Below are 16,621 nucleotides of genomic sequence, written 5' to 3'. Positions count from 1 at the left end.
TAAGGAATCTTTCTGTTTCAAACCTGTAAAAACCTGTAGCCTCCAGCTTGCCCTGCCTGACTCCTTCCCATTGTTTCAGAACATATTGATGTGTAATACAACTCAGTTATTTGAGCTGTTATTACTACAGTGTCAGAGCAAGACATAAATATTCGTAAACCAAAACAAGAGTCAGTGGTGAAGATAAGGTAGAATAACATCTGTTCCCAAATTGCCCCACACGAAATAAATCCTCAGAACATTTTTGAGAGGTAGGTAGGTAGGTAGGTAGTACAGCATTTTTAATATGCTTGCTGCTTTTCTAGAGGACACTCCTCAGCAAATGAATATAAGAGAAGAGTTGGAGTTCCTGATAAATTTTGCTACATATTTTTAAGAAAGGAAACCAATTAGGAACTTTGTTCATATTTAATATATTATTGGGAGATATTAAATACTTTATGAAAAATATCTCTAGCACTGAACTTCACTTTCAGATCACAAGCTAGAGCAGATACATGCTGAATGCCATTTCCCAATTTTGAACTGTCTTTGTTGACTTCTTTTTCAAGTCCTGACAGATTGTGGTGCGAACAGGCAAAAGCATGAAATTAATTTCTTTTGTCTTTCAATGCCTGGAAGTGATGCTTTTGATTCTATGAATGAACAAGATGATGTTTTGGGTTAGTAAAAGTAAGAAGACGCAAGACATGAGGTTTGTGTGTATCTTTACCAGCTTTGGGGATAACTGGTGGGCAACAGAGAGCTGCCACAAAGCAGTACCATAATAACCTGCACCTACATTAACATGGTGCTGTTGAAAAAGCCTCACATTTGTATATCTGGCCTGTACTCAGAAAAGAGGAAGTAGAGGGCTAGAGATTTACATAAGATCATTAAAATTTTAGATTCAGCCTTACTGTGAGTTACAGTTTAGAAGTAGAAGATGGGACTAGAAAATGAGAAAAACAGATCTCCATAAATCAAAACATTAATCAAAGAGGGGTTTTGGCACATTTACAATTGCTATATCCTCCAATTTATTTAAAACAAGAATAAGATGCCTCTGTATTCTTGTGGCCTGTATAATTCTGTACTAGGTACCCACAATTTAATAAGCAAGATGAAATAAACTAACTTTAAATGTTACTTAAGGAAACTAAAGCAGCAGATAAAAATCACATACCTGTAACGAGTAGACTCTGTTAGTATGCCCTTGCAGTGTGTGCAAACAGGTCTCTGTCTCTGGATCCCACACTTTGACCATAAAATCATATGCACCACTTACAACCCTTCTGCCATCATACTGAACGCACCGAACTGCAGCGACGTGGCCCATCAGAACGTGTAAACACTGGCCCGTCTCTATGTCCCAGACTCGCAGCGTAGCGTCTCGAGACCCACTGACCACCCTGCAGCAATGAGAAAACCCCTCCTGTACTTAGAATTAAACATAAAAGTACTACAACAATCACACTTGGCTACAAATGGGTTCTGAATTTTAATTTGGGACTTTAGATAGAGCTGGTGCACCAGCCAACAAAGTTCTGGCTTGGTGTGACATTTTAATGGCGTCTCAAATGACTGGAGTGTTCTTCCTTGGTCTACTCATGTCCTCAGGATCTGCCTATTTGATATAATCAGCAATCAGTAAAAAGCCACTTCATTCCTGAACATCAAAACAATGCCATGAGAAATTCTGTAGACTGTTGTATCTACCTATAAAAGAGTATGAACATGGTGAGCTCAAGTCAGTGCTACAGGAATTCCGTTTTAAAAACTGAGCTGACTAATTATAACAAATAAAGATCTTTAGAAACTTCACTTTTAATAAAGTAACAGCTACTCTGCTGGATTTTTTTCAGTTTATACTTCTATAAGGTTTTTTAGGCAGTAACAGAAATAAGATGGAATGAGCATTAAAGGAATTTATATAGAAAAACCTCATCAATCTTTGAAAAAGAAGATATGCAACCAATGATCTCTCTGTCAACAGCTCTATACCACAGCCAAGTAACAAAGCTATGCCAACGTTTGTTGAATCAAGACATGGTTTACTGTTGCAAAAATTATGCTATAATCAGTTAAAATTTAATAAAATACTGCAGTGACAATACTTAGAAGGTTATTTGATAAAATGAGTAAAAGTTTGTAGCATTGACAAAAGAAGGTATTATTCAGTGTGGGAGACTGGGTCATGGCATAACAAAGAATTAGCTTTGAAAGAATGCAGACTGACTTTTTGAAGTACATGATTCAATTTTCAGTTCTTCATTTAGTATTCTTAAGCTTCTACTCCTATTAAACATCTCCTACCTTGTGTTGATTTATGTTTTGCCTGTTTTGTGTTTCACTCAGTGCTGAATGAGGTCCCCAAGTGTCAGGAGAACTTTCTGTAAGCACAATTACATATATGCCAGGCCAGGCTGTAGCTCTAGTTCTGCACAAAGCTCTCACCTTTTTTCATGGAGATGCATGCAACGCACGGTAGAGGTGTGTCCATACAAGGTGTGGATGCATTCCCCGGTCTCAGCATTCCAGACTTTCAACGTTCTGTCTGTAGAGCCACTGATGATGATATTGTCCCTCATCTGTGATGACCACACTCCACCTGTGTGTCCAACCAGTGTTCTCAAACACTGAAAACAAATATTTTCTTTAGTTACCCTTTTAACAGAGTGGAATGGAAACTTTAAGAAAAAGTCTTGGAGGTAACAGTTGGCTCTCATAGCAAGAGCCAGAAGACTGCTGGAGACATCTGATTGAACACAAAAACTCCCCTTTTAAAAAATACTCATCAAATTTCTCTCTCAATTGTTGGTACTTCCACTATTAGGAACTTTTCTTGCAATCTTTTCCTTTCCAAAGAAAATGAAAATACGAGGACATGTTTTGCAGCCTTGAGTCATTTTCCTGGCATTTTTCCGAGTCACTGCAGGATTTCAAATAGCTTTTTGAAATGTGTTAGAAGTCGAGAGCACACACTTTGTAATTTTACCACCAATCTATAAACCACATATTTTTGTTGTATTTTTCTGTTTGTTTATCCAAGAAACACTGCACTCTAAACCATAGGTACAGCATCAGTCCTGCAAAACAATGTTTCAGACCTTTTTCACACTTTACTGTTGCCCAGGAGAGAAGCCCACACTACATAAACACAGCCTCCCTTCTCTGATCCCAAATGTATGACATGATTTCTCACTATGTACAGACAGTGCTTGCTCATACCTTGTTCTCTAATATCTTTGTTGGCTGAGAACTATGGCTTGTCTCTGTCCCCTAGCCTGTTTTCCCTACAAGCAATGACTATATATGCTTTCCCACTAGGCAGCAATAAATGGTAATTAACACAGACAAGGAAAGACCCTTGTAAGACTCCTTTAGAAAAATACTGTGTGAAGATTCTGCATTTACTTTAACAACATGATCTCTGTAACTACCCATTTTCTAACCCATTTAAATATGTGCCATGTTGATTTTTGCATTTTTCTATTTTCTTCAGTTCTGTCGTGGGGATAGAGTCTTTCAGTACACACAGCAATCTACTTTTGTACTATTATTTTTATCAGTCAAACCTGTAACTGCGTGAGAAAAGAGGTCAAGGCAGTTTGAGGATCTCTTTTTCTGTAATCTAATGCTATGTGGCATTAATTGCTGTGGCCTTCCTTTAACTGTTAGTTGACTCCTCTTGACACAGTCCAATATTCTTTATCTGAGACAGTTTATCGGAAATACCCAGTCTTTTGGTTTACTGTATTTAAACATTGATGCATTTTGGCTTTCTAACTGCACTGTCCTGGATCTTCTCCTCATGATCATACCTCTTGAAAATGCACTCATTTTGAGCCAAGGATTACTTTAGGAAAAAAAAAAATCAAATAGAGATTATCCACATCAACTTCAATAAGAAAAAACATAACTTTGGTAGTAAGAATGAGTTTCTGTTGAAATGTTCTATTATCACTGCACGCTGTATTTCCATCACATGAATTTTCTTCCAAAGTAATTTTTCTGCATGACAGTATAGTAATTTCTGTTGTTAATATCCTGCTCTTTTTAGCATCCTTGAAAATGGTTTGCTTGCTTGTTGTACTTAGGTTTCCTGTTCTTTAACAATTTTTAACTGGTCTTCTGCAATTACTGGCTCCTGGCTTAATTCGCTGCTATCAAATACATCTTTTTCAATTCATAGCTGATGTTAATTTCTACAGTTCTCTTTTTTTCTTATTTCAACCAATGTGCTCATATTTTAAGAAATCATTCTGTTAAAGCAGTAAGAACACAGAATCCTTATTTTGGGCTTTACATCTGTCAAGGGAATTTAGTCATGTTCATTTGCACAAACCAATCTTTAGGGTTTTCTTATTTTATTAATTCTTCAGTATCAGTAAGCATGAGAGCTGATACAGAATGCTTCCATCTTTCAGGCAAAATTTCTGGCTCTCTTAAAGGTTTGGGGTAAGGTTTTGCAACTATTTTCAAAAAATTACTGAACAGTAATTAAATCATGCCACTGTGCTTAACTTGATATGTTTAAGGGAATGTTTAGCTTTTGGGAGTGTGGTATGAACAAGGTAAGTATTTTTCATTTTTGTTTAGGTTGCCATTTTCAATTAAAATAGAAGCAAATTTCATTATGGAAATTATTTGTAGGGAATCCAACAGCAGCAGTGTAAGGCTGCCTATAGCTCTTAATTTTATTCTTACTCAGAGTAGGATTAACAATCCCTTCAAGGATTTTTTGGGCATGCAATGACAAACACTGAATACATTCAGCTTCCACGTTATGAAGTGGATACCTTTTACATCGTAAACATGTTATCTTCAGCAGCTGCCCTGTTTTTATCTATACCATTAAGACCAAGCTAAATGCGCACAATATCAGTCTAAAAGGAAAAAAGTACTGTTTCACTAAGGCCTTTTCTACATTGGTCAATCAGTCACCTCAAATAAAAAACCTGTGGGCTGAGTAGCTGTGATGTTCTAACATGACTGAAATGCTCAGTACTGTCTTTTTGATTGCACGTATTGTTTTGCTCCTCCAAGCCAGAATTAAATTATTGAAGCTTATTAAATTCCTGCCTGAGTTGGATCTAATTTAATAGGAAATACTTAAATCTAAAGCAATTTTTTTTTTTTTGTGGCTCAGCAATATAGTAGGTTGGAAGGAAAACAAACCTTCTACTTGAAATCTCAAATAGTAAAATGAACACTCTGTTGCAAAAACTTTAAAACAATTGAAAGAATGCCAGAAGATAAGTGAGAAAATGAGACCCAGAGGGGTAAATGCGGCGTAAGTTAAGCTTTAAGGAAGACAAAGTAATGTTTCTGTCCAAATTCTTTAAAATTCATGTCACAAATTACTCCACAAGAATAGCAGAATTACCAAGAATATATACAAGGACATATGCCAGTGGTAACATGAGTAGCATAGCAATTTCATATCAGGGTGACTTTTTTGAACTGGAAGAGTTTCTGTGTAGGAAAAGGCAACCCAGATGTTTATCTTTTACACTGTCTGATTCCTGGTCTAGAGGCACCAAAGGGCACCCTGCAGCATGGTCTGATGGCACAGTAGCATTTTTGCTGTGCCAGTGTTCTACATGTGGCTCATTTCCCATGGAATACAGCAGAGCAGCCACCTTACCTTGCCTGTCACTGCTGACCACACTTTGAGCGTGTTGTCATCAGAGCCGCTCACAATCCGGTTCCCGCAGAACTGCAGGCACGTGATCACATGGTCATCATGGCCCTTGAGGACCTGCCAACCAAAAAGCAACAGTCACAATTTAATACAGAAGATTAGGAAGAAGCAGGAGAAACAAAGTGCTCTTCTAATTCATAAATTACAAAATGCTAGAGTTGCTTCAGTAATAATAAGGCCCCTTAATCCTGTGTGTCAAGTCTAATTTACTGCCAGCTGGGACCAAAGAAGGAGTTTCCCTCCTTCCATGGAGTGATGCTGCATTGCTTAGTAGGCACACTGCAGTTACTGCAAGCCTCCTAAAAGTACCAGAAAAAAATCACTAACAAAAGTGGGCAGAATTAATAACTGGACACTGCTCTGCAGTTATTCCATTTCTTTATTTCTTTATTTTTCAGTTGAGTTACTATTACCTTTAGTATCAATCTTGAATAAAAAGGATGGGCTGATTATTTGCAGAGTATTTTGTATGTCGGTGGTCAAGGCTGACTACATCTATTTTTTTCCCTTACCAGTGAAGCATTGTATTAATTGTATTAAATGCCAGGCAGCACCAAAGGCAAAATCTAGAAAACCATCAACTCAAGTAAATACAAATAAAAGCAACAATTCCATGTGTTGGGAATGTGGACTGCAATGCTGCTTTATAGAGGTGGGATTTTTCAATGCTTGATTTTGGAAAAACTAATTCTGTATATCTTATTGCAATGCAGCAAAAAAATTTCAAAACTCCTTACTAGAATACATAGGATGAATAATTTTTTATTTTAGATATCCAAACATTTTTCAAGATGTTCATTGAAATGAAATGGCATTTGGAAAATGCCAGAGGCTGTAATTTTAACAATAATTCCAAGATAACTTGATGTGGCATATCAAGGCAAGAAATACAGGACCACTGTAAGAAATGTACATAAGTCATGGCCAAATAAACAGCACAATACAGGCAAAGGTTTTCCATGGGAATTCTTTTGTTCCTCTTTTATTTTGTTATTTTTAATTAAGAAAACTGGTAAATTGCCTTAAAACCTTAAAAAGTCACAAATGTGGGGTTTCTTCACATTTCTGGCTGCTTGTTCATTATCAAATTTGATTGGAGAGTTGTTATTTTATTTACAAAAGGTTTGAAATAATGAAGATATTCCATATCTTCATATTGTAAAGGATATAATGATAAACATCAATGTCATTAAAATAATTTTAACATTTAGAAAACTCCCCAAAAATCTTAACACAGAATGAAGTTATTGTCTTGCGCTGCTCAATTTTGAAGAATCAATTTAAAAATAAAGTATGAATTGATCACTGAATAACTGTGGAGTACCTTTATGTTGCAACAGCTGTACCAATACATACATATACACTTATATATATACACGTGTCTGTATGTTGAAATATATTTAAATATAAATAAATATAAATATAATGCAATATAAATAAATATATTTCAATCAAATTTCCATGATTGCCTGTCTCAACGGGACTTGCATATTTATAAGAATTCACAAAATTGTATAGAAATTCTTGGAAGTGCAGTGAAAGGATGCTGCAGTATGAAGCATAACACATTGCCAAAATAGTGGTCAGAATATAATTTAAAGCCAGGATAAACTAAAACATAAATTTCTTTTCTTTTTTTCTGTAGCAATTCACTGTATTTTGTGCATGGATAGTCTTGCTTGTCAAAATGAAAGAACCCGAGCTACAAGCTGATCCTGCTTCATTCACGGCCCCATGCATAGAGCTCAGAACCTCACCTTGGGCGATTTCAGTTCTCCTCGCCGCCAGTTGGTATCAATCCTGTGCTGTCTGATGTAGGCGCTTTTCCATGGACTGTGTATAAAGCCTGGTTTTATTACCTTCCTCCTCTTGATATGTAATGGTTCATCAATCCCTAAAATTGAATTTAAAAAAGCAGGGGGAGGGGAAGAGATGAGGCCACCCCACAGAAAACACCTGCCCTCCCAAACCTTTACTGTGACCCCTGACATTAAAATATGGCAGAAATGTAACAACTTCCTGCAGGCCTACATTTGTGTGTCAGTGTCACTACCCTGCTCCTCAGAGATTTATACTCTGTCTGTCCTTGTCAGTTCAGCATAATCTTTACCATAATCATGACTGAAAATGCTATAGTTCATCATTCCTTGCTGACAACCTCCTACTTCGGGTTTGGATCCTTCTTTCCAAGGTAATGCAGCAGAATATTGCCTTTTACAAATGGGTGCTGTCCAAAAATCTCCTTAACCACTTATATGCTTATTCTGGAACAGTTCAAGAAGTCAACCTTTCTGTCTATGGTTCTCCACTCTGGTCACCCATCTTCATTACCTTTAAGTTCACTGTGACTCCTAGTATCGGTGAGCTTTTAATTACTTTCTCGATCTGAAAGGCTGAGTGCTTTAGGCATTCTTGTCTCTTTGCTGGAATTTAAGTTATAGCTATGCCCTTTCTGACTTGACACTTAAGCAGTAGTGCTTTGTTTCAGTCTTGCTACTACGGATCCAGCTTTTTTTACAATTCGCTCACCCTGCTGTCTTTTCTATGCAGCTCCTTTATCCACTGCATTTCATTACTGGCAGGAGTCTTGTTTCTTGTCAGTATATGGATTTCACTCTTCTGCCTTTAGCCTGGTCTTTGCCTGCAATCTTGAATTAAGGGCTCCTTCATGTTACTGAGCAGCTCACTGAGGCTAAGAAGGCTGCAATACTGGCCTGCTTGCCTGTGCTCTCCTGCCTGGATGTATTTATTCTTACTTTAAGCTCACAAACGTAAGCTCATTTCCCTCTCAACCATCTCCTTTTTTCTCACTCTGTCCTTTTAATGCATTTTCATTGAAATTTTTAAGATGAGAATCTTTAGAGAAGATTTAGGAGCTCAGACACCTGCTTTCCATCACAAAAGAAAACCAACTAGTTTAGGTACCCTCACAGATAGCCAGCTACAACTGACATTATGTTTTTTAAGACTTTTCTTCAACCCCTCACAAGTCCTTGTCTCCACATACTTGAAGGCAGTCTGGACAGGGTCCAGTGTCCAAGATGAGACTGCTCTGGATCACATGTATGTGCTCTTCTATTCCCCTCCTTCCTGGCCCAGACAGACTCCTTGTTCCTATAACTCTTCTTAAAAAAAAAAAAAAAAGCTTACATTCTCCATGTGCACAAACACATGGCTACTTTCATTGGAGCCTTTTTTTGCCCATCCATATCAGTGCTGGAGTACCATATCTTCTTGAATTGGCATCAGCAGAATAATATCCATGTGGCTAATGGACTATGTGCCCCTCTCCAAGCAAACCTTTCAGCACCTTCTCCTACTACCATGTGCCATCTCTGCCTTAATTACCCTACAAGTGATGTGACATCACAGCAGCCCTTCTACCAACCACTGAAACAGTTTCTCTTCCACACTACACACTGCCAGGTTATACTCCTATCATTTTTACACCTCAGCTATTATTTCTTTTGGGTGCCTTTTGAACAAACATAATCCTCAAAAAGCAAACCCAACTGTATTCTAAAAACATGCAACTGGTTTACTTTACAAATGAGATATTCAAGCCTAAACTCTAGCACTCCGTGGATTATTTCTTTCCTGCTTTCAACAGAGATACATACCATGTAGCTCAAAGCATAACTAGCACTAAATCTAAAGTCACATGAATTTCCTCAGTAAAACTCTAAGGTTATTATGTAAATGAACCCCACTTTTTATGATGGCAACACTTTGACCATCCATCATTTTGCTCAGCCTTACCCTCCTCTTTGCATTTCTCTCTCCAGAGAAGATTATCTTCAGCCAGAATTCTCCAGTAACGACATGTCTGGGCTGCCTGCAGAAGGTCCCTGGGTTCCAGGAATGACAACACATACAGTGCCAGCTGTAAAAAATTAGAAGAAAGTGTATTTTCTGCACTGCTTTTGAAGAGAAAAGTGAAACAACTCCATTTACTATCACACACCAGGGGCTGAAATACAGAAATTTGGAACAATAAATTATTAAACAATCTCTGAAACTTAACAGACTCCAGTTTATTCCTGTGGGCATGTGGAAATATAACAATCATCACAAGTAACTAAATCCTTACAGACCATATCACAAAATGATTCTTGCATTTGCAATAAAATAGATGTCAGCTGCAATAATTATTATATTTTTGAAAAAAATATAAGCCACATTACTTTGAATCATTAGAAGAATTATTACCAAAATAATAATGTCTGTTATTTTAGCTAACAATTACACCAAAAGTTATTTTGAGAGTTGAACTGAAAAGTACAGTGTTCACACGTGAGTAAATAGGGATGTACATTGTGATGAGTAACATCATTCAGTAAGCCCAAATACAGAACAAGTGAATGCTACATTCCTCAGAGCTCAAAACCACTCTGCTGCCATAGGAAAGGCAGAGTAGGTATTGCTTATTTTCTGATGAGAATTCAAACACACTCCTAGGTGGAGTTACAAGGAGCTTTATGGATTGGGATGCAGTAGGATCAAGATATGTAACTTCAGTGCAGCTTGTTAGCAAAACCACAGGGCAAATCCTAATGACACCAGAAAGTAAATAGAAAATTAGCTTTTTCACATGACAAAACTAAAGTTTATTAGGGAAAAATTCAGACCTTTTCTGACTGAGATAAGCCATATAGTGACCACAATAAAGCCCCCAAAATTTCCACATCTCCATGAAGTCTTAAACAGAGGCATATGAATCACAATCCAAAATATGAGGATGGCTATCATTAAGGGTGTGATGGCCAAATACAGCTTTTCTACTTGATAGCAACAATGCAACTCCCTAATCATGGAAAATAAGTGTAAGATGCAGGAAAGTCACAGGAAATGCACATAGCCCCTAAAAGCTCTGCAGAAAGAACAATATTGATAAACTTTAATGCAGAGAATGACTAACATGCTCACACAGTGTGTTCTTTGTCAGTAATTAACCGGATGCAGAAGCTGTCAAGTAAATCCGATCACCCATTTTAACTCTGCTTGCTATGTATTTTGTTTAGGACTTTCAATTAAATCTTTAGTAGAAGTAGATAGAAGTAGATAGACAGACAGACAGAAAGAAACAATCTGCGCTTCAAAGTAGCAAAGACTGAAATTTACTGAGGAAGTCATAACTGCAGGCTGCTGACCTGAGCAGATTTTTGACCTCACTTTGTGAGAAACATTTACTTTCAGTAATCTAGACAAGCCAGTGACTGAGCAGGAAATAAAAATTCAGCACATTACAACTGTTTGCATTTTGGTTGCACGTACACATTTTTTGCAAGTCATCACCTGCAGCTCATGGGGACTACACAGGACTCCATATTAGATGGAGGGACTTGTGACTTAAATGATGTGTTAGATCCTGTAGGCACCCCAGGCCACAAACCTGAAGAACCTTCTTCTCTCTTTACTCAGGGAGACAGCATTTGGAATCTGGTGTAAGGCTCTCTGTTACAAGAGCAACAACTGTACTTGTTTGACTTTTTAGACTTTCTGTCTTCATTCCACGGCATGTGAAATTAGTAAAGAATTGTTTTTTCCTAACACACATTACATAGAATTGTACATAACAAAACTCAAACATGACACAGACCCTTTCCATTTTTTTCTGAATGTTCCTCAGTTGACAGCAGTTTGTTTAAATATTACTTGTCCTATCTATACAGACATAGACATTTGCTAAGCTGGTGTTAATTACACCTATGAGCCAACTGATTCTAAACCATGTTAAATATGGGCAACATATATTGTAGACTACATTTATCTAAATAGTTGTCAATGGTCAACACAGCCCACAGCTGACTTTAGTATTAGCAGTGGATAAGAAAATTTCAGGTAGCAAAGATTTGACCTTTAACTGAACTGGATTTAGAACCACTCTCTGCTGAAGTGTTAACAATACCCAAAAGTAAGCAGTCCCTTGTTTTTTTCTTCAGTTACACACACAGAACCAACAACATTTCCATGGCTGATTTCAGCAAAATTCTACCTATTGGTTTCTTGACCTGACTTTCATAAATAAGTAATCTGAAAAATTATTTCTAAAGTCTCAGCAAGAAAACAAGAGTATTTATTTCATATTAACTATTTTCTCGGGAGGAAAACAAACATTTCCACAGTTATTTGGCTTTTAAGCTACTGTCCTTCCATTGCAGACAATAGTTTTGAAGCAAAGCCCTGAGGTCCACACCATTTTCCTGTTCTGGCTTGGTAATAAAATCAGTGCATTGAAACAGCACTGGAGATAATCACAGATGTTAATGAGGAGCAACAATCCAAGGCAGCGTGTTTTCACAGGATGATGGCTTCACTAGGGAAGCCTCTTCATGGAACTACTCATTTCCAACAACTTGCTCGTGCCCTCAAGGCTCAGAGCATCACCCCCCCCACTGCAGTCAGCACTCAGCAGCAGGGGACAGCCCTGTTGAGGAGCTCTGGGTGAAGGAACAGCAGAGGAGATGGTGGAGTCAGCACAATGGCTTCTTTAAACTCGGTTAATTTTGGTGATAGCGAGTTGGGGTTAGGAAGCAAAAATTATTCAAGCCAGCTTCACTGGTGAAGTCAGCCTGTCATGAAGTTACAGTTATAATATTCTGGTTTCAAGAATCAGGAAACCCACTAGAAATAAGCAAGTTAAACATTAGTAGTTTACAGGAGAGTGAAGAAACCTAAGTGAGGAAGTTTTACTGCTAAGTATTGTATTTTTTCTGTGAAGAAATTGTGAAAACTGAAATTATAACACAATCTTTACTTACAGTGAAACTCAATCACTGGTTGTACTTCAATGAGTAGTGCCACAAAACCATGCAAAGAAAACTGATCTCTGAGTTACTTTTATCAATTCTCTGGTAAATTTCCAGACTGAATAGATAAAGAACTGGTCAAGTATCTTCTGTCTCTTCAAAATACAAAGTCTTGTTGCCTTCCTCTGCCTCTAATCTTTGGGCGGCCTCTCTGGAAACATGGCAATGATGCAGAGGTGCTACTAAACTCTTCTACTCTCCCAGTGTCCTTTCCACTCCCTGATAAGGCTGCTGCAGGTATTATTTCTCTAAATACTAATCTTATGTCCGGTGTACTAAGTGAATACTTGCTGCATAAATTGATTCCAACTCTTACAAATGCCAGCCAGCAAGAGAAGACTGTGAAGATATTACAGTGTAGTAAAGAAACATTTTGTACATGCAAGTATTCAAAAATAGGATATTTGCCAGAAAAGTGTGTCAAAGAACAGAACACGAAAGTCTTCAGGTAATAAAACCATGTCAAACATAGCAACCAAATACAAGCACCAGAACACAAAGCAAAGTGTTAGGAACTGAGACTTAACTTTCTAAAATCAATCAAGATGAGAAGTACTACTTATAAGTCAACTAAAATACACTTATTCAATAACTGCAGCAAACTGGGTTTATAACCTTGCATATCCACCCTCATGTTCTAGTAGTGATGACATTACAAATTACTCTTATGTGGAGCATTTAGTTACACACACCGAAATCTAAATCTCAGTTTCTCTTTAACTGGATACAACATTATCTGATTTCCAGTGAAGGATTTACTGTAAAGTGTATGCTTAATTACAGTGTGGCTTGATCCTTAGTAAGAAGTGCTTTTCTGGGTTTATTTTTGGCTTATTTGTAGAGATTTTAGGTTTCCATTTGTCTAAAATAAATTCAAAATAACATTAACAAACACTCACCTCTTAAAGCACTAAAAATAATGCTTACACTCATAGAAAAATTTGCAGAGAGATCTTACATCGAGAGGAAATCTTTGTGTGTGTGTGTGTCCTAACAGAACTGGTTCCCAAAAAAAACCACAACTGGCCAAATTAAGATACAGAGGCATTTTTAGAGCTATTGGGATTGTGTTTACAGGGGTCATCTGTATTTCCAAATATATAAATGCTACCAAGAGATACAGATATGTCACCCTGAAATTACAGTAGCCATATTATGGCAATGTTCCAAACTGTGAACCTCCATCACTATGTTGGCAAAACTGGCACAGAACTTTTCTAAAGATGGCAGCTAATGCACTCCATAATCCAATATTTTGATACAATCCAATAATAAGGTGTAATTCTCACCTCTTTTGGGAGCAAGGAAATGAAGTCTCTTTGAAACTGGGGCTCTATCACTTGCATCATGTGTTTTACTTGTGTTGGTTCACAACTATCAATGAGTTCATCTAAAGCAAGCAATTTCTCTGGTCCGCTCCAGCTCTGCAAGAGAAGAAGAAGAAAGAAACAATGAGTTTAGTTTAACAAACTGGTTTGGTTTATATTATTAAGTGCCACTGGAGATAAATGCTCATGTTAATGATACAAAAATTAGGAGTTAATCAACACAATATATTCAAAATTACTACACTAATTCATAAGCTAAGAAAGGATTTGTTACACACACACATACAGATTGGCAATTAAATAGATAATAATATTAATAATAATTGAATTAATTAAGCTTCTTTTGAAGTTGATGAAATCTACACACATGCTACAGACAATGGAGGGGTTGCAATAGAATGAACTCAAGTGCATTCAAGTGAGATGATAGCTTAACCTTCATGTTTCATCTGGCAGACCAAAATCTTGATATAAGAGGAAAGGAAAGTAAAAAACTTGCTTGAAAAGTACATTATCTTACTGTCTGCTTATAACTACAGTGTGTCCCTATGTGACAATCTTGTAATTTCAGAATCCTGGCTACAAACCAATTCATATTTTTTAAGTATCAATTCACACTTGAATAAACAGGGAATTTTGATTGTTAATTTTTTTACTCCACATTTTTACTAATGGGTGCTAAAAAATTTGAAGATTTAATAAGGCACTCAATTGGGAGCATAGCAGATTAGGAGCATTATTTGTAGGGAAAAAATAGTAACTTATTATATTCAGGATCTAAAAATCCTGTCTTAAATTCATCTGTGCTCATAAAAAACCCTTTGATTCGTTATGTTAAAACAATTTAAAGGAAAAACAATAACAGAAAAAAACAAGAGCTACTGCTAGCTGATTTAGCAACAGAATTAGAACACAAATAAAGCCTTAGAGAGAAAATGAGACATCACAATTTTTGAGATTTCTGTATTAATCTGCCACATATTTCAGGACCTTTACTGCTCAGGTTCTAAATTTCTGTTCCCTGGATTTGACTCTGATAATTCATTCTGGTCTCAATGATACTACAATGTTTGTGTACTGTGCAGTTTATGCATAACAATGAGGCAAGGGAAGAAGTAGGTGGAATTTCTGAAAGTGAATGCAAAGCAGATAAATATCCAGCTTTACTTGATGTAGAGAGGTCACTGTGTTGCATCACTTCTCCCTAATTAAAACATCAAAATACTTAAAATGTCAATAGAATTATCATTTACCCAAATGATGGCCTTGGGGGCTTTCAGGTGACCCAAGTCCCTCAGAGCAGTGGAGGTGGCTCCATTATGGAGCAAGTACTATCTGGGACTGCTGTGGAGCAGCTGTGCACAGCAGCTGCCTCTCTGCACTGCCAGCAAATATGTGCCAAGTACTGGACAGCCCACCCTAACAGAGAAGGAAGTTCCTGACCTGAGCTTTTCCACACATTGTGGGCAATTGGTAAAATGGTTTAAGCTAGCAAGAAAACATTCCTCATCCACCTATGTGTATGCAGTGCCACTACAGGAGATGAGGGTTTCCATGTCTCATACCCAATACCTCACAATATTAAAAGAAACAAGACTGTCTCAGCCAAAGTTGCAGTAGTGCTAGTAAACACCTTTTAGTATAAGTTTCTTTCAACAGAAACATTTATATCACAGAGCATTTCTCCATAAATCATGCATTGTAGAACTGTTTATACCACCAATCTTCCAACTGCTGTTTGTTTCATTAACCCACAGCTTAGCTGCTGTTAGGTACAAATGTTTGCAGTCTTTAATCTCATCTGTCAGCTGTGTTTGACTTTAGAAAAATTAAAAAGAGAGAAAGTAGTACTTGTGCTACTTCCTTACAATATAAATTTCCAAGGTCAGTGTACTCTTAATTTATAAGAAGCTACATTTACTAAATTAGAACAACTCTACCTGAAGAGCACTTGCTGCTGGGGCAAATGTTACTAGCAGTTACCAACATGTTATTGATTAATAATGTCACTGTATGCCATCTTAATCTAACACTCTTACACTTAGTTGGTTTTTAAAATTTAATACAGATCTGGACAGAAAAGGGAAAAGATTCAAGAATGGCAAAGAGTTGTTAATGACTAAAAGCAGAACCCTCTTTTATCTGTCTGTCATCATTAGGGTATGGGTACATGCAGCTTCCCACAGATCTTCTTAAGCAATCAAGTGCTACAAAATGTTGCCTGTAGGACATTGTCCCCTCAGTCTTTCACTTAAGCAAACAAACCCCCTCCACCTACAATTGGTAAGAGGTCTCTGAGGGAAACATCTGGCATGGATAATTGGGAGGAAGCCTTGCCAACTGCTTGCATTAATGAAGACAAAACTAGTAAATTCTGTTTCTGGGCCCTGTAGCTTGATCCATTTGCAAGAAAACTGCACGCAGGGAATTAGGGAGAAAGGATATGGAGTAACTTTGTAGCTTTGATGAGAAACAGCAGTGAACAAACATTGCAGAAGAGAAAGAAAATAACTGTGTGCCAAACAGTTTGCAATGTTTCATACCTTGCAGATGACTAGAGACTTTTGAGACAGGTGACATCGTGACCAGACACCTTGGATTTCTACCAGGCAATTCCCTTCCAAATTGAAGATCCTTGTAAAGAATACACTTTATCTTTAAAATAATTCTGCTTAACTGTCTTCCTTTGCTTTCCTTGTCTTCAAAACTGAAGTTTAATTTTAATGTAAAATTAAACTAAAGCTTTTATTATGGGCAGGGGCTCCCTTAGAAAAGGTAACTCCAGGATTCATTCACAT

At 37.1% G+C, this 16,621-nt stretch overlaps 1 protein-coding gene across 8 annotated transcripts in view; it reads right to left on the bottom strand.

Annotated features, from left to right (window-relative positions):
- The window catches only part of FBXW7 (F-box and WD repeat domain containing 7), a 207,986-nt gene that overhangs the window by 15,692 nt on the left and 175,673 nt on the right, over positions 1 to 16,621 (bottom strand). For 7 of the 8 annotated variants that reach the window (XM_079305424.1, XM_079305425.1, XM_079305420.1 and 4 more), the window contains 6 exons: positions 13,785 to 13,919; positions 9,446 to 9,569; positions 7,444 to 7,580; positions 5,630 to 5,743; positions 2,437 to 2,618; positions 1,166 to 1,391 (listed from right to left, as the gene is read on the bottom strand). In XM_079305424.1, the coding sequence (XP_079161550.1) occupies positions 1,166 to 1,391; positions 2,437 to 2,618; positions 5,630 to 5,743; positions 7,444 to 7,580; positions 9,446 to 9,569; positions 13,785 to 13,919 (918 nt within the window). The remainder of the gene's footprint in view (positions 1 to 1,165; positions 1,392 to 2,436; positions 2,619 to 5,629; positions 5,744 to 7,443; positions 7,581 to 9,445; positions 9,570 to 13,784; positions 13,920 to 16,621) is intronic. The other variant, XM_079305430.1, reaches the window with a different exon arrangement.

The sequence above is a fragment of the Erithacus rubecula genome, assembly GCF_903797595.1.
Source record: "Erithacus rubecula genome assembly, chromosome: 5".
Taxonomy (NCBI): Eukaryota; Metazoa; Chordata; class Aves; order Passeriformes; family Muscicapidae; genus Erithacus; species Erithacus rubecula.
Note: the sequence above shows the minus strand (reverse complement) of the source record. Positions and strands in the feature narration are given on the sequence as shown.